Source organism: Pecten maximus, chromosome 13, assembly GCF_902652985.1.
Source record: "Pecten maximus chromosome 13, xPecMax1.1, whole genome shotgun sequence".
NCBI lineage: Eukaryota > Metazoa > Mollusca > Bivalvia > Pectinida > Pectinidae > Pecten > Pecten maximus.
The window spans coordinates 11,626,583-11,649,185 of NC_047027.1; the positions used below are offsets into that span (position 1 = coordinate 11,626,583).

Genomic DNA, 22,603 nt, shown 5'->3' on the forward strand with positions numbered 1-22,603 from the left:
GCCAAAATGGATGAAAGGTTGAAATGGCTAGAGGGGAGGATCAGCTCCTCCCTAAGACCTCGAAATGAGGAGCTGAAAAACATGTTTCTGAATGATGAAAACAGGTAATAATAACTGTGTCATTTCAACAAATCTCAATATAAATACTATTTATGTATTGGATGAGTTGCATCATCTGTTTTAAAATCTTTTGTTTCCTATATAAATGTTACAGCTAAGAGTAGCTGCTAGCGAGACCAATCATCTTGATTTACTAGAAATAAGAAGGAATTTCATTCATATTACTAGAATTTTAATTTTTTGATCTGCTTAATTTTCTGATTTTATTGATTCACTAAAATGTTTGCACACTTTGAAGAGGGAAACATAGGCTTAATTGTAATTGATAGCTTTATTCTACCAATTATAATGTTAATATATAACTTTGTATTAGACGTGAACTAAAAGTTTATGATTTATATACATCAAGCAAGGATTAAATACCCGGTATACATGTCAACAATTCTACTTGAATGCAGAATTTTTTTTTTGTCTTTTGTTTGTTAACTATTGAACTAATTGCAATTTCTGGATTGACATATTTTATTATTGTTATCAATGTATAAACTTTTACCTTTATTGGTCAAACTTTTTATTTTTCAGACTCGCGTTTTACGAGTTTATCAATAATGAGGATGTGCGGCGTCTGTTTGTGTTCAGTCGGCCGTCCAAACAAATAACAGCTTCACTGATTCCTCCACATGACCTCAAGTACAAATCAATCTTCTTTCTCAAGTGTAAAGCTGGCACTAAACTGACCAAGGAAAATATAGGTAAAGATAATGTACAGATGTCTGAACAAGCTTCTGTAAACATATGTAAATTATGAAATTGTTCTACAACAAAATGTATTTTTATTCATTTCATTTACGTTTTACTCTTAGGAATATGTGCTTCAGTCATCATTTTGGTGTATAAATTCATGTTGTTTTTTTTTACTTTTGTTTTTGTTTTTGCAAACTAATGCCTACACACACAGATTTGCTAAAAATAAAAAAGAACACAAAATGTTTGAAATTACAGGTATGTATCCTGTGAACTCACAGCATTTATATGAATAATAAGCAAATCATTTGTGCATTCATGGTATTTTTTTAAACATTTTTTTTTTAATTAATCCAAAAGTGAATGAAGGTCACTTTCTTTTCTTCTTGAAAATAAATATGTTTTGTATTAACAATTTCATCAAGCTACTGAAGACCCTATGTAATCACATTACATTGATGACATGTTACAGGGAATGAGGTGTTCTTCGTTGACTGTACTGATGTACCCCTGGAACACCTAGAACTGATTGTAAGGGAGGTCTACCTGCCTTTATTATGTACGAACCAGTCAAACTTGGCAGCTGCTGGAGGAGACAAAGTGATGGATGTGTTACATAGACTCATGTCTATTGTGGAGGTGTCACAAGGTCATGTTGATGTAAGTCAGTCAAACCCAATAAAAGTCGGAACACACACCATCCCCAGGCAGTGTTCTGTAACTGATGAAAAGTCTGTCTGCTTAAATGGGAAAAATGTATTTTTTTCTCTCTAAACATTTTGACACATCATAAAAAATATTGAGATTTATGAGTATTGTCTTTCATGTATTTATTTCTTTTTTTTGGTTGTGGGGGGGGGGGGGGGGGGGGGGGTCATATAATTTATATAGAACAAACACCATTTTTTGAGTGTTTTCACCTTTAAGATGGAGCATAAATATCACTATCAGGATATATAGAATGCGGTATTCAATAGATATTTTATTTTATGATTTGCTCTAACATTTAAAATCAGAGCCATAAATCATCTTAATATCACTTTTCAGTTGTCAAAATAAATGGTGATTCAAATGATACCTCTGTATAACTATGATGTAGATGTAGGGTTGATCGAGTACAATGTCTGTTATAGGGCCGTATCATCCTAAGTCTGCCCTCCATAGAAGTTTTAGCGGAGGCTGCAGCTACCCCAGCACGCAGAGGATCGGTGCTTCATGTACTGGAGACCACCGTCCTGGCTTGGATCAAACAGATCAAGGTAACGTTACAATAACTTCACTTCATCGAGCTATGATTTGATATTATGTACATATGTATTATCGTTATTGTCTTAAATAACTATCAGAATGATTGATGGGTCATAAAACAATTAAAAAACATGATATACTGAACAGATATATGTCTCCACAAAAATCGATGCATGCATTTCACTTGTTATATCAAAGAATTCTTTACTGACGTTTAGGTTAAATAATGTTATGGCCTTTGACCTCCAGGGTGTCCTACGACATGACCCCATTGCTGACCTTTTCCACCATTATGGTCCTGAGCCTGGCCCTCTGGATGAGATAAAGATGTGGGAGAGACAGTTAGGTCGTCTCCACTCGATCCTACGACAGCTGGAGTCACCGGTGGCTAAAGACATTCTACAAAACCTCGACCAGGCACAGAGCCAGTACTCCAGCTCCTTCAACCACGTCAGAAAAGATGTTAATAGGGTAAGGTGACCGGTGATGAGACACGCACCTCAAACTATACATTATAATGATACATGTATCTGATTCAGTACATGTGCCGTTCAATTTTCTCAATTTTGCAATTTGTTGTTGAGCAAGACACTTTATCCCATTTGTTCTTGATAGCATGCAATGGGCTTCCTGTATATAGTTCAGTGAGGTAGCCACCAGCTACTACAAGGAAAACCTAAATTGTTCAAAGGGTGATAAACCTAACAAATAATCTATCTCTTGAATTACATTCAGTGAAATGTGTTTTAAACTGTATCACTGGTCTTCAATTCTGAACTTTTGCATTTATTTGATTTATTTTAACTGCAGAATGCATGGCCATGGGCTATTTGCATTTTGAAACTCGTCACCAATGATCACAGTTCATCAGCTATCATTTAATGTCTGTCTTACACTTTTTTCGGACTTACAGGCAGTGACAGATGTAAACCGCACCCTCAAGTTCCTCAGCACCATGCAGTGGTTGTTTGAAGATCTCCACAGCACACTAGACCCGAGACAGATGCTCAAACTATTCCAGCCCCTCATGCAGGTTCTCTTCCGAGTCTGGCAGAACTCTGTGTAAGTAACATTCATTGGCAAACAATTCATTTTAATGTGTATAATTTTCTGTCGGTTTGAATGAGGCATGACTCTTAATTTTCTGTTGTATCCTAAGTGAGATTTTAATCCTCTGTTCTGTCCTAAGTGAGATTTTAATCCTCTGTTCTGTCCTAAGTGAGATTTTAATTTTCTGTTGTATCCTATGTGAGATTTTAATCCCCTGTTCTGTCCTAAGTGAGATTTAATCCTCTGTTCTGTCCTAAGTGACATTTTAACCCTCTGTTCTGTCCTAAGTGAGATTTTAATCCTCTGTTCTGTCCTAAGTGAGATTTTAATCCTCTGTTCTGTCCTAAGTGAGATTTTAATCCTCTGTTCTGTCCTAAGTGAGATTTTAATTCTCCGTTTTATCCTAAGTGATATTTTAATCCTCTTTTTTTATGTTATAGATACTATCACCAGATGGATAAGTTTCATAACATCCTACGGATGCTGTCAAACGAGGTCGTCCACCGGGCTATTGCATTAGTTGGAGAGGACATCCTCAGGGAACCACTTGAGGTAAGTGACAGATATAGGTCAAAGTATGTTGGTACAACAGATGGATTTAAAAGTTGATACAGGTGTTACTATCATAGTGAGTACCGGTGTTTCTGACATTAAATAGTTTATCAGATAGAAGTACAGACTACAATGTATAAAATCATGTCTGATGAAATCGAGAAATAATGCAATTCAAAATCAATACAATGAGGAGAAAATGAAAAGAAATAAATATTTTTACTGTGATATGATTTCCCACATCATTTTTATCACAAATTGAGAATAATGTACACATGAAAAAGAACAGTATAACACATCATATGTCGGACATATGATTTGTTGGGCAGATGTGCTGATAACAGGAGTGAAGTGGTTTATACATTGTATATGGTAGACATGTTTGAGTAACTAGCCTTCAGCTACAGTGTTCTTTATTACGATTTCACTGTTATAAGTAATGATAGTTATTACACTGTTATAAGTAATGATAGTTATTACACTGTTATAAGTAATGATAGTTGTTACACTGTTATAAGTAATGATAGTTATTACACTGTTATGTAGTAGTTTTTGATATTTTACCTAAGTTTCCTGTCCTTGTTTCCAGTCCTACTCTAAACTGAAGGATGCCCTGCGGGTATGTGCAGCTTTCCGGGGAACATATTTAGATTACAAGGACAAAGCAGATGATCAAAACGCCAGAAATATCACAGAAAATGCAGAGAGATTGTAAGTTAATCCAGAGAGATTGTAAGTTAATCCTGAGAGATTATAAGTTAATCTAGAGACATTGTAAGTTAATCCATAGAGATTGGAAGTTAATCCAGAGAGATTGTAAGTTAATCCAGAGACATTGTAAGTTAATCCTGAGGGATTGTAAGTTAATCCTGAGAGATTGGAAGTTAATCCAGTGAGATTATAAGTAAACCAAGAGAGAATGTAAGTTAATCCATAGAGATTGTAAGTTAATCCGTAGAGATTGTAAGATAATCCAGAGAGATTGTAAGTTAATCCAGAGAGATTGTAAGTTAATCTAGAGAGATTGTAAGTTAATCCAGAGAGATTGGAAGTTAATCCAGTGAGATTATAAGTTAACCAAGAGAGAATGTAAGTTAATCCATAGAGATTGTAAGTTAATCCGTAGAGATTATAAGATAATCCAGAGAATCACAGTATAACACATCATATATCGGACATATGATTTGTTGGGCAGATGTGCTGATAACAGGAGTGAAGTGGTTTATATACATTGTATATGGTGGACATGTTTGAGTAACTAGCCTTCAGCTACAGTGTTCTTTATTAGGATTCCACTGTTATAAGTAATGATCGATAGTTATTACACTGTTATAAGTAATGATAGTTATTACACTGTTATAAGTAATGATAGTTATTACACTGTTATAAGTAATGATAGTTATTACACTGTTATAAGTAATGATAGTTATTACACTGTTATAAGTAATGATAGTTATTACACTGTTATGTAGTAGTTTTTGATATTTTACCTAAATTTCCTGTCCTTGTTTCCAGTCCTACTCTAAACTGAAGGATGCCCTGCGAGTATGTGCAGCTTTCCGGGGGACATATTTAGATTACAAGGACAAAGCAGATGATCAAAACGCCAGAAATATCACAGAAAATGCAGAGAGATTGTAAGTTAATCTAGAGAGATTGTAAGTTAATCCAGAGAGATTGTAAGTTAATCCTGAGAGATTGTAAGTTAATCCAGAGAGATTGTAAGTTAATCTAGAATGATTGTTTGTTAATCAAGGAAAATGAGAACAGTTGTACCGCTGACAAGCAGAATGAGCTAAAAGGGAATAATGGAAGTATATCTTCCTGAATTAACATTAACACCTCTTTGCCTTAAACCTTTTCTTATAAAGTTTTGCATTGCATACAATCTTGTTTTCTTTTTATATCTGGGTGTTTTGTTAATGTTGGAGATGAATGAGGAGTGTAGGGTATTGTTGTTACATTAAATTTGTGCTGCATGTATGAAAAATTCCCAATTAGTTTCTGGTAGATTGATGCTTTTTATGAAGGTCACATTAAACTATATGTCATCTTAGGTTGGCCATGTTTCAATGATACTGAAATCTATCATGTCTAACCTTGTGGAGCCTCCCTAAATCTTCCTCATTTATTGTCACAAAACAGAGGGTTTTAAGATTTAGAAAATAATGACAGATGAGTTCATGATTTTGCCTTTCAGAGCATCACAGCCACAAGGAACTCTGTTCCTGACAAAGATGTACGGCCCCCACGCCTACACGCCTCGCTATGGTATGAGACACCAGGACCACAACTCCAGTAACAGTTCAATCAATGAGGACGAGTTGTGGACCGATAGTCCATGGCCGCCACGCAATGCCCCCTGCTTCGACCTCCTAAACAACTTCATGGAAAGGTAAAGCATTTGTATACTGCAGTTGTTGCTATTTTCAGGGATCCTAATCTTCACTGCTTTAATAAACAATAATAATGAAATCTCTAAAATGAAATTAATAAAGAAAGTTATGTTCTAGCTGTTTCAAAATTTCTGCTATCTATACAACCATTTTTGCTGTGAACTTTTGCAAAAACTGTAATTTTAAGCCATCAAAAGAAGCAAATTTGACAATATTTGTCTCATAATCATGAAGTTTTGTCTTACTATTTACAAGCTTAATTTCACATTAAAAAGTAATGTTCTAATTTGTTGTCCAAATTAATGAAGTAATGATTATTAACAGTTATAATGATGGACTGTTTATCTTACAGGTGTAATGATGTCTTAGAATTAGTGGAAACGACCCGCCACTTCCGTCTGTTAGCAGATGCAGCGGAGATTGGTGGCGCTGGTAGTATGAGTTTGGACGCTCTAGTCAAGGAGATACATGCCAAATACACTCACTCAATGCGAGAATTTTTCAATGTCGTCGGAAATGTCCTCAGCATTGATGGCACACAGAATTTTGAACGTTCATTCTTCAAATTTAGAACAGTAGTGAAGGTGAGTTGAAAATTAATGGAAAGACAAGAACAATAGATTAATTGTTATTTTAGAAGGGATATTCAAAACAGGATTATACTGTACTTCATCACAATCAAAATTAAAAACCAGATACATTTTCCAAAGTTTTTTTTAAAACTCATCTTACACAACATGCTAATTCTTAAGTTATTAAAATCTGTTTGGATTTTCAAGATATTAATTTTATAAGGGAATATTGAAATAGTCTTGAAGAATGAAAATTAAATTACAGGTTATTTTGTTCCTTTGATTATTTGTTATTTATAATCGCGGTCATCAGTAAATATTTATATATTTTCACTCATGTACTATGGGCAATTAAGGATTAATCAAATGACTTACCGGTAATTATTACTTGTTTTCTCCCAGGCACTAGAGAAGCGTCTTTCTGAAATCCTGCGATTGTCGTATAATCAATGTCCAACAGTGGATGCCCAGCTCCGACTCCTCGAGGTGTTTGAGGGCGTTAGTAGTCGTGAATTAGTCCAGGTAAGATGTCCAGATAAACTACAGTCATCAGTACATAGCTTTTCAATCTTAATAGAAAATTGAAGTTTTAATCTTTCATCTGTCAATATAAGGCAGGCTTTGGTCATTAAGAAACCTTCCATGACAACTTTATTGTTAAGAGATAACTGGTTTGATTTATACACATACCATGGGTCTTCTAATAACAGTAAAAAAAACATGTATCTGAATATCTTAGAGGTCACATGCAAGGTGGATGTTATATGTGTTTCTATAACAACAGGTAAACTTATTTGATATACGGCCACGAGCTCAGATAATTGATAGTTAGAATGTACGGTTAATTACTGTAAGAATTTAGACGAGATGGTGGATCACCTTATATCTATAATCGGTAACGTCTTATGTTTATAGATCCACCTCCGAGACAAGGACGCCCTACTGATCAAGGCATTCAGTGCAGAGCTCAACAATGTACGCCTCATGTTTGATGAAACCCAGCACCATCCGCCCAGTCATGCAAACATGCCACGCATCGTGTCCAAACTCATGTGGATACACGGACTCATCCAGCGTATCAAGGTGAGACACATTGAAATATATTACATTATCTGTCATCCTGGAATGGAGAGGATCGAAACTAGAGCATGTACATATTTTTTTAATTTCAAAATGTTTTCTGTAACAAGATAACAAGATAAATAGGTCATTCTGTTAAATTACAGCACCCGATGGAGAAGATGAAGCGAGTTAGTCCACACTCCCTAGAGGGCGACACTGGCTGGCAGATGAGGGATCTGTATAACGACTGTCTCCGAATGTTAGAGGACTTCAAAAAGGGGCTGATGATCGAGTGGCGTGAAAATATCACTGCTGAACTGACTCTTCATCTCAAGCAGCCACTTCTGGTAAAAAAAATTAATATTGGTTCCTTTATATTGTGGACGTGGAAAGTCTGGACTTCTCATACTGAACTCTAGTAAATCTTAATGATTTAAATTGATAACATGTATCAGTCCATATTGATATCTTTTTCAAATTATTACTTTTTTTTTAATTTTATGCTACAAAATTTTAATATGCGAGTGATGAAAGTCAAAGCCCCCCCCCCCAACCCCAACCCCAACCCCAACCCCAACCCACACACACACATTCATGTAAGAGGAACCAAATTGCCTAATGATATGTTTAAACATTGTTCTTTTGAACAGATAGCGGAGGAGTTCGATGAAGATGTAGAAGTCCGTCCCCAAGTGATCCATGTTAACTTGGACTCACAGCTGTTACGAATACTTCGGGAAATCAACTACCTCAGTCAAGAGCCATTCAACATTCAGCTTCCATCTGCAGCTAAGGAACTTGTGCGGAACACCAACGCGTTTGAGCTGCGTGTTACAGCCACGCGTCTAGAGACTATTGTGTCAAAGTATAACACTATCATGCGGACTATCACAGAGTTTGAGAAGCCGCTGTTTGAGAGGAAACTTGCTAAAATTGACACAGTAAGATCATGTTAATGACCTTTTTTAATGTAGACCCAATTATGGCCCTAAAAGCAAAAAAAAGTTATACAAACATTATAAATAACACAGATAGCTCTATACTAAGAAAGCACAATACTACAGTGCTAAAATAAGATCACATTTTAAATAAAATTATGATTTAAATAGTAAATTTACACTGATTCGCTGTTGTTTTACAGTTGTTTGAGCAGGGCCTTCAGCAGTACACCTGGAAGATGAAGGAGTCGGCTGACTTCATTGAGCAGGCGATGGCCCTTGTCTGTTTGGACGTCCATCAGAACTTGGACACTGTCCAGACCAATTGTCACGAGATTGCGGAGATTACCATCTCCTGGTCAGCGGGAACTTTGGACGTGTTCTCTGGACGTAAAATGGATACCTCCTACTCCATGGAGGAACTTCTTGACATGCAAAAGTAGGTCACAGCTACATAAATAGGTCATCTATGTAATTGGGTCAAAGTGGCATCATAATCTATTCAATATATGAATGTCATGTGCCAGATTTCAATTGAACATTGAACAAATTTCTGTCTCCAATCACTTGTTGGGTCAAACAGGAGTCTGGATTAAAAAATAAGATTGTAAGTCTAATGTCTGTTTTTAGTCAACACCAAGTATTTTAATCATGTCATAACGATCTGAAGGTTGCTAATCCAAAGAAATCATGGTTGTTTTGTTGTGTTACACAGGAATCTGACAGAGGACCACGAAGCACTGGTGCTGCCCTCTGGGAACAAGATCCATGGCCTTGTCCAAGTCTCTTTTGAGGTAAGTAATTTTATGTTAATATCTAATTATCAAAAAGGTTAATAATGTGTATTTATAGACCACCTGGGTAGAGTATATCAACTGTGGACCTCATTTAATGTTAATACTTGTATTTTCAGGCAGTTCAGATAAGTCAGGCCTCCCCCGCCTGGGTAGACTACATTGACTACATAGATGCCATTGTACTGGATGGTCTGAAGCATGCCACTCTGGCCAGCCTGAAATCAATGCTCAACAACTTGGTGCAGGCCAATATGGACGAGGTTTGTTTTTCATTGACAAATTCATTCAGATTTTGTACAATAATTTTAATCTAGTCAAACCAGAGATTAGCTGTGATTCAGGAATAGCGCCAAAATGTTCAATATTAAATCTGTTTGATTTATTAGAATTATTTTTGATCACTTGAATGATTCAAGAGCAATCTAGCTAGTGAACAGATAAAATCTTTTGACTTTCAGCATAACTATACCACTAATACAGTTGTCCTCATATGATCTGGCCTCTTATTGTGTTGTTTGTTAACTCTTTTAAAGATCAATTTTGATGCACTTTTAAGTTCTATAAACTTGAAGTTTAATTTTGTATAGAGAAGAACTTTATGTTCTGTATATAGAATAATTACAAATTATAAAAGGATTTCCTCTCTCTTGTAACCAGGACAACATCATCATGCCGATATTGACCATCCGTCTGGAGCTCATCGACAACAGGGTAGCGTTCCGACCCCCACTCGACCAATCCTCATCTGTCATCAGTGTCCAGGAACTTGTCCAGAAATGGTTAGATGGCTATCTGGCTAGAGGAAAACTCGTCAAAATGTTAGGGCCAAAAGTAAGTTCAACTCGTCAAAATGTTAGGGCCAAAAGTAAGTTAAACTCGCCAAAATGTTAGGGCCAAAAGTAAGTTCAACTCGTCAAAATGTTAGGGCCAAAAGTAAGTTCAACTCGCCAATAATTACAATTCGTGCTGAAATGTAAGTTTAGCTACATCATGCAGCATATTTATCTTAATCTTTTAGGACTCGTTTGTCTGAAAGTCTATTGTATCAGATATTTTTCCAGTATTCTGTAGGGATGTTCATATTGTGATATATATTGTACCATGCCCCTTGCCATTACCAGGCCTGACAGTATCCACATGTACTGATGGTTAGACAACTGAAATTAGTAGTTACTCTAAGACTTCCTTTTCAATCATGTTCCTTATACATGTTATATAAGCTTATTAATATGTTTTTGAGTGGTGGACAATATAGTCTAAACAATAGTTAAGAAATTCAATATCATTATCAAAATGAATGAAAGTTTTCCTTCCATATGAGTAAGATAATGGGTGTTATAAGGGAACTGGTGGTAAATGTTTATTAGGAAATGATTTTAGCCTCATTTGCATGAAATTTTCACCCATTAAAGCTGATGATTTATAATTATAACGGTATCTGTACAGGGTACTTACCAGGATTACATCTCGGCGGACGAGGAAGTGAAACAGTTGTTGGAGGACATTAGTTCCATGGTGGATGACAACAGTGAGGAATGCAAGGTACTGAGTCATTGTTTACCCTGTAATCATCCCCAGGGTCACAGAAACACAGAAACAGTGGGCGTATCGAAGGACAGGGAATTAAATCTGTCATTATTTGTATAGACAAACTTGGGTGGGCTTATAATCAAAGACATTAAGGTTTATATTTCGTAATAGCACTAGCCTGAATTAGAATTTGTATCTAGCTTGTAAAGTTATATTTATTAAATTTAATATTATTTCTGTTTAAAAAATCTTTGAAACCTTTTCCATTTTTCTGTTTTTGCAAAACTCTGTTGACTTGAAATTAAGTTATATAATATTTGAACTGAATAAAGAATAATGGACTTTTTTTTTCATTTTATGTTTCTTTTCTTTTCAGAAACTGATAGAGATATTTGGAGATTATGCCTTTTTGTGGCTTCAAGATGTGAATATGACATTTGAAGAATTCCTTCGTGGGAAACTATCACCCAACCCCTCTTCGGAGTCCGAACAGGACAATGGCTGGGAACATCCGACAAATGGCATCAGAAAGGTCAAGGTCGAGGAGTAGTTCAAGGTACAGGGCCCTGTTAGCTGCTATAATTAAAATACATTTAATTTGACCAAGTGCTTTCCATGCACTTTAATTTAGACTCAAAGGATGAAAATTTAAGCATTGAGGCTTAAAAGACAATAAAAATGAAATATTTCCAGGTTTGATAAAACACCCACTTTTGTTCTCAGCCTAATGTAGCTGGATTGTGAGGTGACTAGATTAAAAGGGGTTTAAGTTCAGGAACCAATCAAGTCTCCACTCCACGGACTATTCTGTGATTGTTAGTTCATCTTTGCTCTGTTGTTTTAGCCTCTAATAATGCAGCCATTGGTGAAGATCTGAGATTTTTTTTTTCGATTCCTTCTGAGGATGGTTTGTGTTTCTCAGGAAGCTTGGAGCACACACCATTCTGACACTCTTCCCCACCTCTTGTAGCATGTTTTAGGCCTACTGAGCACGAGATGGCCATCAGCTTTTACAATCATTTTAAAAAGAAACCTGGCTGTTCATGGGATGATGAACCCAGCTAACAAACAAACAAATAGTACAAAATACTAACATTATTTCTGAATCCCAAGTCTTAAGTAACCTCTTTGTTCTTTATGTCTTTAATGACTATCGTGTACAATGAAGTGATATTGGTTTTCTATGTATAGTAACAAAACGTAACATTTTATAGAGCATCGTCGACCAGTAGCATTAACTCAGCTGGCCTAATGGGAACAGCAGAGCGGACATTCCTCACTCCTAAAAACCTGACAGAGGATGCGGACACCAGCATTCCGAGTCTGGATGAGTTTGACTCGGAGATCGAGATTTATAGGGTGAGTTAGATAGATTAAGTAGGTATAAAGTTGTTACCCAGAAACAAGGGGGACAACTCACTCTGACACAGTTATTGGATGGAATAATTGCAGGAGAATGAAAGTTTTTCGTTGGCATTTCTACTTTACTCTTTTGACATTGATGGGCTTAAATACCAGGCATAAAAATATTGACCGATAAAAATTTGGTACTTGATTTCAAGCACAGAACTTGACCAGAGTAGGGCAAATTAACAGTCATTTTTATCTAAATTTAATACCATGATGGATGCTGTTAGCGGAAAAATACTGAAATCAACATATTACTTGTTATCATTTTTATAATTTTATTGAGTATCTAGTCTGTAAATAATCTTTGTGATTTTTATCTTGATTTTAATCGAAATTAATTGATATTATTTATTTTATTGTTGGTGTTACAAATGAGATTCAGAAAACAGAATGTGCGGTCATACAAAAGATTTATCCCTTTTCCATCTGGTACACAACCACTTCAAGTTTGTGATTGGTATTTTGAATTATGTGGAGGAATTCCACTTACTGTTGATCTGTGTTTCAGACTGCACGTGACGAGATTCAGAGTCTTGAGGATTTCCACAATGTCGGCTGGCTTCGCGTCGATCTTCAGCCAATCAAGCAAGTCCTTACAACTTATGCCAGCAAGTGGATGTGGACGTACACAAAGTATCTGTCAGACCAGGTAAAGAGATCCTGCCTTAAAGGTCACCTCTGTATATTGGATACCTGTCTTTAATGACCACCTGTCCATGTTGGCCATTTCCATCAGGTCTCTCGGTTGGTCCTATAAACAGGTTTTACTATCATCATGTACCACTCTCACCAAGCATAGTTAAGTTCTTAGTATAATCTTTTAACACTTGCAGTCAAAAATTCCACAGAAAATAGTGAATTTCTAACTTCATTTTGAAAACTCGATTGAAGGTTTTACATAAAAGTGTGGACTCTCTGAAGAGAAAATTTTCAATAAATTTAAAATGTTGAAATGTTGAAAGTTGCCACATTCAAAAAACAATATTTCAGCAATTCCATACTATCTGACAAGAGACCAAGGAAGAAAAAAAAAACATTTCAATTCACATTATATCTAAAATCAGGACAAAATTTTAATACTTAAAAATTTCACACTATTTTTATTGGTATAATTTTAGTACTTTATCAATGATCATACATGTACCAAGTTATCTGTTTTAATGAGAATGAATTTGAGGATGTTGAAAAGGGATTTGTAAAACTGAAATTAAATTTCAATATCTAGGTGAGCCACATGCTAGGAAACCTGGATCTGTTCCTGAAGCGTATAGAACCCGAGATTGAGAGTATTACTGGAGAGGAGAGGGACACAGCATCATTTATGAAGATGATGAGGCTATTTAATGAGGTATATATCTCATTTCTGTCACATCATCAGATAATTTTGTTTAAGATTGCAGTTGATTCTGAAGCAAGGTAAATGTTGGGTTATAAGATATCAGTTTTAAAGTTTGAAGAAATAGTCTTTTATATGGTTAAAGGTGTTTTTTTTATAGTAACTTAGAGAGATAATCCAATTACATGTATGCTATATTGCTGAGTTTATGAATATTTTACTTGCATACATAAGTACAATTAAGTAACCTAATAAGTGCTTGACTATTTATGGGTTGTCTGTTGACACAGTGGTAACAAACTTACCTCACACCAAGGGGCCGGGGTTCGATTCCCTGATTCGATGTGAAACTCTGGTTTCCTCCCATACTGAGGCTGAGACCCCTTACATCTTTCATCCAGACATGATTGATAAAAGTGGATCTAAATTGTTTCGCAACTGTTGTAACTTAAAAATAAATAAAGTTTATATTTACTTAATGTGTACAGTAACATTTTAAACATTTTACTTGCGTACAGTAACTTTAGTTTTGTATAGTAATTTAAGAAATGTTTAATCAGGTGTCTGCCCAGCAGTCTGAGATGGATGGAAAGTTTACAGCCATGCACAGGACTGTCCTTCTACTGAAAAAATATGGACAGAAACTGCCAGACCGCACTCAACAGCTGTTCAATGCAGCTCCTGGTCGCTGGAATAATCTCAAAACCAAAGTGTCTCTGGCCAAACAGAGACTTGGGCCTCGCATACAGGAGGAGTCGGTCAGGATCACACAGGTAAAACTAACTTTGTTACAGTTGTTTTACAGTTTTGTTGTACAAATTCTGAGCTTGAGTGAGGTTTTTAACTGAATACCAGGATGGCTTCTGCTGTGTAAATATATTTCAGTGGTGATGTTCACAGTGAAAATGTCAGCGTAAATGTCTCAAACCATCAATGGATGGCAAATCAATACATTAAAATAAAACATCAAAGTACAAAATACAAAAGCAAGAATTTATATTATTTTAATTATCTCCCATGATTGTATATTTTATCCAAATCTTAGGGTCTTTTTCTTAAACTGTCTTTAAATCCCATCTAAAATTCTCTTCTGTCAACATAAAAAGAAACAAAAATTAATGTTTTTTGGAAGTAAAGTTTGATATACAATATGAATTAATATTTAGCTAGCTCCTGTAGATATTGTACACAAACAAATACAACTAATGAATATCTTATCAATTGTTTTAGGACCTGGAAGCGTTCGGTAACCGTGTGTTGGCCCTGTACCAGGAGTTGGAGAACTCGGACGTTTACCAGCGTGACTGTATCATCGGGGACGCCTGGGTTATTATAGATAACTTTGCCAAACGCCTGACAGTTCTGGAGAATGAGGCTCAGGTAAGGATTCATTAGTGAAAAATGGTAGAAATATGCTTGGTGCTTAATCATGATTTTCTTTCTTTAAAATATGTCATAAAAAAGAACAGAAACAATAATTAAAAAACGTATGTGTGTATAAACATTGTATGTAGTATGTAGGTTTATGTGTTGATCCTAAATATAAAACATGATGCATTTAATTATAGACGTCTTGTGTACCTTAGCTTGTCTTTCTATTCCCAGGACCTCATTGAACTACAGGAATTACTCGAGACCTCTGTTGTCAACTTTGCCATCCTCCCTCAGTAAGCAGATTTTAGCTAGGAAATACTTAAAATAAAATTCTGTAGACCTGGTTATAAATTTCAAATCAAGACAATTTTTTTTGTAAATTTTCTGCAGAAATCTGTTTGCAATATTGAATGAGAATATTTTTCCAAAATATTAATTGAGCCTTGCAAGCCCTTTGGGCCTCTTCTATTACTTTAATAATATAGTCATAAAACAGATGGAGAATGGCGTGATGATTAGAAATCTGAATCCGATATGCCAGAGATTTCACCACAATCTGAGCTTATTTGGCTCTGTGCATGATGGTAATGGCAAATGTTTTGATTTTCTAAAATGTATAAAAAAAAGTCATAATTATGTTAATATCCATATCTACCAGGTAAGAATGTTTTTATTTATTATCAATTTGTACATTAAACAGATGTCGTCATGAGCTGAACAACCTTAAACAGGTGTGGGAGACAGTCAGGTAAGTTATCAAACAATGATATATATACTACACTGTACATACATTATAAAAATACTGTCAATTACACAATAAACACTATGTATATTTATTTGATACACTGTATAGGATATTACGCAGTAAATATTGTTAACCAAATGTCACGTAATGAAGCAATATCTTTCATAACACATCCCTATTGTCTCCTATCGTCTCCTATTGTCTCCTATCGTCTCCTATCGTCTCCTATTGTCTCCTATCGTCTCCTATTGTCTCCTATCGTCTCCTATCGTCTCCTATTGTCTCCTGTTGTGTCATTGAAGTTGGACACAATTTTCCCCTTTGTTGTGGTGACCTTTAGAATTTCTTCAAATTTTGTCCATTGACAAGTAATTATGAGTTATGTCCCTTTTGGTGATAAAAATGTACCTTATGAAGAGTTGTTGTATCATTCCTGTTATGTGTTGCCCTTATTGTACCTAATATTTTCATGATGATAAGAATTCTTTTTCTTAAATTGATTTGAATGGGAGTATTCATGTCTGGACTTCGCCATTTAATATTATTATTTTTTCATTTCCACTTCTGTTTCCTTTGACATGGATAATTCCCTTATGTTTTGTGATATTGGGGGGATTATTAGTGACTTACAGTTCTGGTTTATGGAGATGTTGGGTAGTTTCCATATGTTTTGTGATATTGGGGTATCATTAGTGACTTACAGTTCTATGGAGATGTTGGGTAGTTTCCGTATGTTTTGTGATATTGGGGTATCATTAGTGACTTACAGTTCTGGTTTATGGAGATGTTGGGTAGTTTCCGTATGTTTTGTGAGATTGGAGATTATAAGTGACTTACAGTTCTATGGAGATGTTGGGTAGTTTCCGTATGTTTTATGATATTGGGGTATCATTAGTGACTTACAGTTCTATGGAGATGTTGGGTAATGTTTTATGGAGATGTTGGGTAATGTTTTATGGAGATGTTGGATAATGAATCATTTGTTGTATTGTAGAGTGATCGACGAGCAGCAGGCCGAGTGGAAACGACACCGCTGGCAAAAGATGAACACCAAATTCTTACGGGAGGAAACCAACAAACAGTTGGACATTGTCCGCGCTCTCCCTGAGGACATCTTCACCTGGGACGTTTACATGGGACTCCATGAGTCTATCACCACAGTTCAGGTACATCTATTTATCATACAATCATCCACTAATAAACTATTTTACATGTAAAGCTATATCAGATCTACAGCTGAGTGTGTAAAAACGGTGAGCCCAGGGTTAGATCTACAGCTGAGTGTGTAAAAACGATGAGTCCAGGGTTAGATCTACAGGTTGTTACAGCTTGAGTAATATATTTCTAATGAATATGATTAAGATTTTCAGATTTTCAGATTTTCAGAGCGTTTTAGTATCAGAATGATACTTCGTCCTGATTTCGGTTGGCTCTATGTGACTCTAATTGTTGATGGGTTGCCATGTACATTACAATACAAAAACTAAAATTCAAAGACTTCATCTTTTTATATTATATGTTTTCAAAATCAGCTCCCGTTACTTATTTGGCAGATGGAGTGTTAATGTTGATAATGCTGTCATATTGTTGTTCTCTTGTTGTATAAAGATGTCATAGTATAATGAACGTAGCTGTCGAGCAGTAGAACACAATAAATCAATCATTATAATGTAGTTCTAGGTCAAGACCGTTGTTTCGGAAAATAGATGGCAAAACAAAGAGAACCTTTCAAGCTATATCACTGTTATGTTTATTTTTCAGACTTGTCTCCCCCTGATTGATGATCTGTCTAACCCAGCGATGCGAACACGTCACTGGAAACAACTGGTGCGTGTGACTGGTGGTGCCCTCACCATCGACAATGACACACTGAAGAGGATGACACTCGGGGAACTTCTCAGCCTCGGTCTTCAGAGTAAGTTTGCTTTCTGTAACAGGTCACATGTACATTGTTAAAACATTCAATATGGCTGGACACCGAGAAAATGTTAAAAACATGGGGTGGTCCTCTTCCTGATCTTGGGTCTGTACCTGGTTAAATATGATAAGAATGTACCAAACTTCCCTGGTACATTAAGGTAATAAAATTTCTCAGGGAATATTTTATTGTCATAGAAACAGATCAGGATATGTTTCCATCCAGTCTTCTTCTTTAGACAAATTGATTTCCTGGTGGAAGTAAGGGACTCAGTGCGATAACAACCTTTAATTTTTCAATTCTTCCTTGCTGACATAATATCAATAGCAATTTATTTTCTGTATTTTTTGTATCATGAGAAACTGGACTGTTATATTATTCTATTTATCAACAGAGCATGTGGATGACGTCCGTGTTATTGTACAGAAGGCGGTGAAGGACTTATCAATTGAACAGTCCCTCAAAACTTACGATGAGATCTGGCTCAGTAAAATCTTTGAGACACGACTCCACACACGAAGCCGTATGGAGCAACATTATGTTAGTCAGGTAGGGAGTGATTTTTTTCTGCAGCAGTATTAAAAGTATTAACTCAACTGCCAAACACAGAAACAAGCAGTTAGTTCAAACTGTCTTCCTGTTTCGCAGAGGATTATGGCAGATGTGAAAATCCAAAGCTAATCAAATCAGGAATTTTATCCATATATAATATGCTAAGTATTGGCGATCGATAGAGAAATTTCGTACAATCATTCAGTAAAAAACCCTGTTTATTGTGAAGTCAAATCTTAACAAACATTCAAACATTGCGTCAACATCCAAACAAGTTTGATCTAGTGTGCCATAAGTTTATAAAGTGTGCACATAAATTGTCCTCTGTGATATTGTGAAGTTGCAAAATCAAGTGACACTATCATGATGTTTTAAAAGAAGCTAAGAGAGTTACGAATTATCTGGGTTTAAGATTCCGAAACTTTACGTTTTTGACATGCAAAATGTCCCCCACCCCCCTCTCTCAATGGAGTTTGATTGTCTGTTAGTGGTCTTTTTGGCAGTTTTAATTTAATTTTGAACATATGAATTTTAAAATATTGGCAATTATGTTACTTTGTGTGTAAAACCGTAATATTTCTGAATTATGTTTGGTAGGATGCCCACAGCGAGTCCCAGAGTGAAGGGGGTCAGTCCCTACAACAGGTCGCCATTCCTAGTCGTAGCCAGGCTCGGACTACCAGTCGAGTATCCAACCAAAGCTCACACAGCAAAAACAAGCGAAGCAGCATCGCCTCCCTGCCAGCCTCACTCCTTAATCTGGGAGAGGTAATCGCTAATGTATGTATCCCGGTACAGGTGAACTAACATGTTTATCTAGATCCACACCAACACGTAAAAATATGTCGGTCATGACAATTATCTAATAATTCTTAAATAAATTTATTAATTTGTATGTGAAATAATAAATCCTACAAAAATATGTTTTAGATCGATACATAATGTGAAGTTATTTCCTAATGATAGTGTTCACTAATTTAGATCAATTTATTTTTTCACATTTTTAAAATTTGATTCTGCACATTAATTGGTTGTTTTTTATTCATTTGAATATTTTTAATTTCATTTTTTGTAATTAACAATTTGTGTTTGGAGGAGATTAAAGATTGATTTAAGTAATGATAGAAATTTAACATTGGTGTGACAAAGCTGTAGATTTGAGGAGAAATTTGACAAGGTAAACGTGTAACACATTACATCGGTTCGGTGTGGGAACTAGAGACAGCAGCCCAACACCATCGGTTCGGTGTGGGAACTAGAGACAGCAGCCCGACACCATGACATCATACAGACAGTACATGGAAGCCAGAAATATATATATACTTACCTTGCCTGTATTTTTTCCAAACTCCTTAGAAGAAAAAAAAAAGAAAATTAAAGAAAAATATAGATGGAAAATATTTAAACCCGTACAAATTCATCTAAATTTTAGTTGTTGAAAGGAATGATTTGTTTTTCACTAATAAATTTTGTGGCAAATAATCCACTAATTTTTCTTTTCTTTTTTTTGGCATACATATGAAATCTGAAATATAGACACCTTTTAATTTTGTGATTCAATTGAAAAATTACCATGTTGGCATCATTATTTAAACAAGCTTGAGTGAGAAAGAGTTTTTTCTATTTTTTTAAATTCTGTGAATGAAAAATAATCTTTAGTGAATGAGGGTAATTTTAACCAGGTTTTCTGGTTTCCTACTGTAGTACAAGTGTAGTGGTGTTGAGGCTGTGTAAGTTTGTGTAAGGTGGTGGTCAGTAACTGATTTATAGTCCAGCTAATAACAAACCAATTCTACATCTTTCTGCATCATAACAGTAAATTTTATCTCTCCAGTACCTATTTATTCCAATGCACTTTATTTCATTTATTTGTTTATTTTGCTTTTTATTTTTTGTTTGTTTTTGTTATTTTTTTTCTCAAAAAGTCCTTCCTGCGTGCCAGTAGCTATATGATATTTTCAGGGCATCAATGATAATAATTGATGTTACAGCTAAAATATTTTATCTCTGTATCTAGAAAAGCATTTCTGACATTGTGATTATGATAGTGGTCATAATTGTCATTGACAATGATAAAATTGATGTCCAAAGCTTCCTAATTAAATTAATTAACTTATTGAATGAACATGTTAGACATAAAAATGTAATCAAAAATAAGATATTTTACAAAACAATTATTAATTCATTGTTTTTTAAATTGGTCTTGAAAATCTATCGATACAACAATTTGATCTAGTATTAAAAAAAAATTTTAATCCTTGAAATAACCAAGTTAAATGGCCATAATATTTTCGAAAAAATATATATATCAATTTTTCATCTTAACCATATTTGTTATTATATAAAACTATATGATTAATATATGCATATTCAGTACATATTCTTTTATCAATACATTAATGTATACACCTATATATATACTAATATTGTAACAAACATCAATGATGACAAATTATACCTGTATTAACCTGTGTGTTACCGTGTTGTTCATATTTACATATCTACAGGTATGTGACGGTAATTCTATATTTCACAGAGATTTGACTTTCATTTTGGAAGCAAATTGTTTAAGATTAAATCTCAATTAAACCCCCAAAAAAAAATTGTTTAATTATCTGTATTAGATCTTGATCATATGCTAACGAATCTATTCTAAGACAAACCAATTCTAAGTATAAAAGAAATTTGCACCAAAAGTGAAAATAGTATGACATATATAAAAGATATTATATATCTTAACTGTGGTATTGGAACATGTGTAATTTTATTATTTTTTCATCTCTAATACAGAAAAATCTGTTTGTGTTTAGTAAAAATGTCAAACCTACCAGGAAATTATGTGATGGAAATTTGTGGTGGAAATATCTGTTCTACCTATCAATCAGTGACAATATACAGTTACTATTTGATGATTTAAAGAAGATTGTTAATTTAACTAATGCAGAGCAGATGTTCTCGTTATACAACTGTTAATAGAAGGTGTTTTCTCCACTGTCAGGACTTTGGGACGCTGTCTCTCCTCACCACCACCGACCCAATCTTCCACGAACTGGAGCACCACCAGGTGTCGCTACAGGCCATGCAGGCCAACAGTGCGGCCGGATCATTCCTGGACGATGTACTTAAGTGGCAGAAAAAACTACAAACTATTGAAGCTGTGTTAACAACATGGCTGGAGGTCCAGGAAAAATGGGTGGAACTGGAGGAGGTGAGGGACCGTTACAGAACGTGTTTTATGTTGTGAAGAAGAGAGGGTCACCTTAATTTTTCAAAAAAATGATTTTAAGAATTAACTGACTGTGACCCATAATAAATTAAGGGAGTGGCTATTTATTAACACTTGTTTTTGTGCAAAGAATATAGATTTTGGTTGTCTGTCCATCAGTAGAATGTCTAGAGTAATACTTGTTAATCTCTCAACCAATTTTTATGAAACATCACACCTAAAACATTTGTATCTAGAGTTTTACCCCTTTCACAAATTATAATTATATCCTTACAAACATTTTTATATTGAAGTTGGGAAAAGAAGCAATTCCAGTTAATTCTTATTTCACATTTATTTCAGCCCCTGACTTAATGATTTTTATAATTTTTATGTTACATTTCATCCTCTTTTGCTGTCTTTAGGTATTCTCCGGGGCGGATGTACGAACTTCCCTATCCCATGATGCCAATAGATTTGCGGTGGTAAACAGAGATTTCCGCCTCCTCATGCGAGCAACAGAGAAAAATCCTAACGTCCTACAGTGCTGCTCCAGAAAGAGTAAGTAGCATTTTATCACAAGGCAGAGAACATTTTCTGTTTCTACATTAAAGTTGTTAATTTGACTAATGTAAAATGAGACCTATTAATACAGATCTCATTAGTTTGCTTTTTGTCTGTTTTCTGCTATGAATCACAAGCTCAAGAGAGAAATTCACATTTTCAAATAGATAGTCATTGAAAGAAAAATCATTAGTATCCAAATTCCCGAAGTTATAAAAGGGTTAAAGTTCAAATGTATTCCCATATATATAATGGGGTTAGAGGTTAACTGTAGGCACAAAGATAGGAACTAAAGGTCAATCTACTTTTATTTATAGGGATTTAAGACAACTGTATCCCAACATAGATATAAGTTAGAGGTCAAGGTCAACAGTGTACCCTCATGTAGAGCATTTAAAGGTCAAGTGTACATGTCTTTAACATCTGTATATAGGTTAAGTGTCAATTATATTACTACATGTATCTAGGGGTTAAAGGTCAAGGTCAACAGTATACCCTTCTGTAGAGGATTTAAAGGTCAAATGTACATGTCTTTAACATCTGTATAGAG

At 35.0% G+C, this 22,603-nt stretch overlaps 1 protein-coding gene across 1 annotated transcript in view; it reads left to right on the forward strand.

Moving 5' to 3' along the window:
- The first annotated feature begins 6 nt into the window (after nucleotides 1-6).
- The window catches only part of LOC117341280 (dynein beta chain, flagellar outer arm-like), a 101,462-nt gene continuing 78,865 nt past the window's right edge, over nucleotides 7-22,603 (forward strand). Inside the window, 34 exon segments of the mRNA XM_033903135.1 lie at nucleotides 7-104; nucleotides 643-812; nucleotides 1,277-1,464; nucleotides 1,938-2,063; nucleotides 2,302-2,523; nucleotides 2,966-3,114; nucleotides 3,543-3,654; nucleotides 4,244-4,365; nucleotides 5,855-6,049; nucleotides 6,403-6,634; nucleotides 7,025-7,144; nucleotides 7,538-7,705; nucleotides 7,849-8,031; nucleotides 8,335-8,625; nucleotides 8,826-9,061; nucleotides 9,338-9,416; nucleotides 9,536-9,679; nucleotides 10,077-10,250; nucleotides 10,866-10,961; nucleotides 11,326-11,421; nucleotides 11,423-11,505; nucleotides 12,164-12,308; nucleotides 12,868-13,008; nucleotides 13,585-13,707; nucleotides 14,256-14,468; nucleotides 14,926-15,075; nucleotides 15,301-15,362; nucleotides 15,770-15,817; nucleotides 16,809-16,980; nucleotides 17,576-17,729; nucleotides 18,127-18,281; nucleotides 18,882-19,052; nucleotides 21,283-21,492; nucleotides 21,915-22,050. Coding sequence (XP_033759026.1) covers nucleotides 7-104; nucleotides 643-812; nucleotides 1,277-1,464; nucleotides 1,938-2,063; nucleotides 2,302-2,523; nucleotides 2,966-3,114; nucleotides 3,543-3,654; nucleotides 4,244-4,365; nucleotides 5,855-6,049; nucleotides 6,403-6,634; nucleotides 7,025-7,144; nucleotides 7,538-7,705; nucleotides 7,849-8,031; nucleotides 8,335-8,625; nucleotides 8,826-9,061; nucleotides 9,338-9,416; nucleotides 9,536-9,679; nucleotides 10,077-10,250; nucleotides 10,866-10,961; nucleotides 11,326-11,421; nucleotides 11,423-11,505; nucleotides 12,164-12,308; nucleotides 12,868-13,008; nucleotides 13,585-13,707; nucleotides 14,256-14,468; nucleotides 14,926-15,075; nucleotides 15,301-15,362; nucleotides 15,770-15,817; nucleotides 16,809-16,980; nucleotides 17,576-17,729; nucleotides 18,127-18,281; nucleotides 18,882-19,052; nucleotides 21,283-21,492; nucleotides 21,915-22,050 — 5,164 coding nt within the window.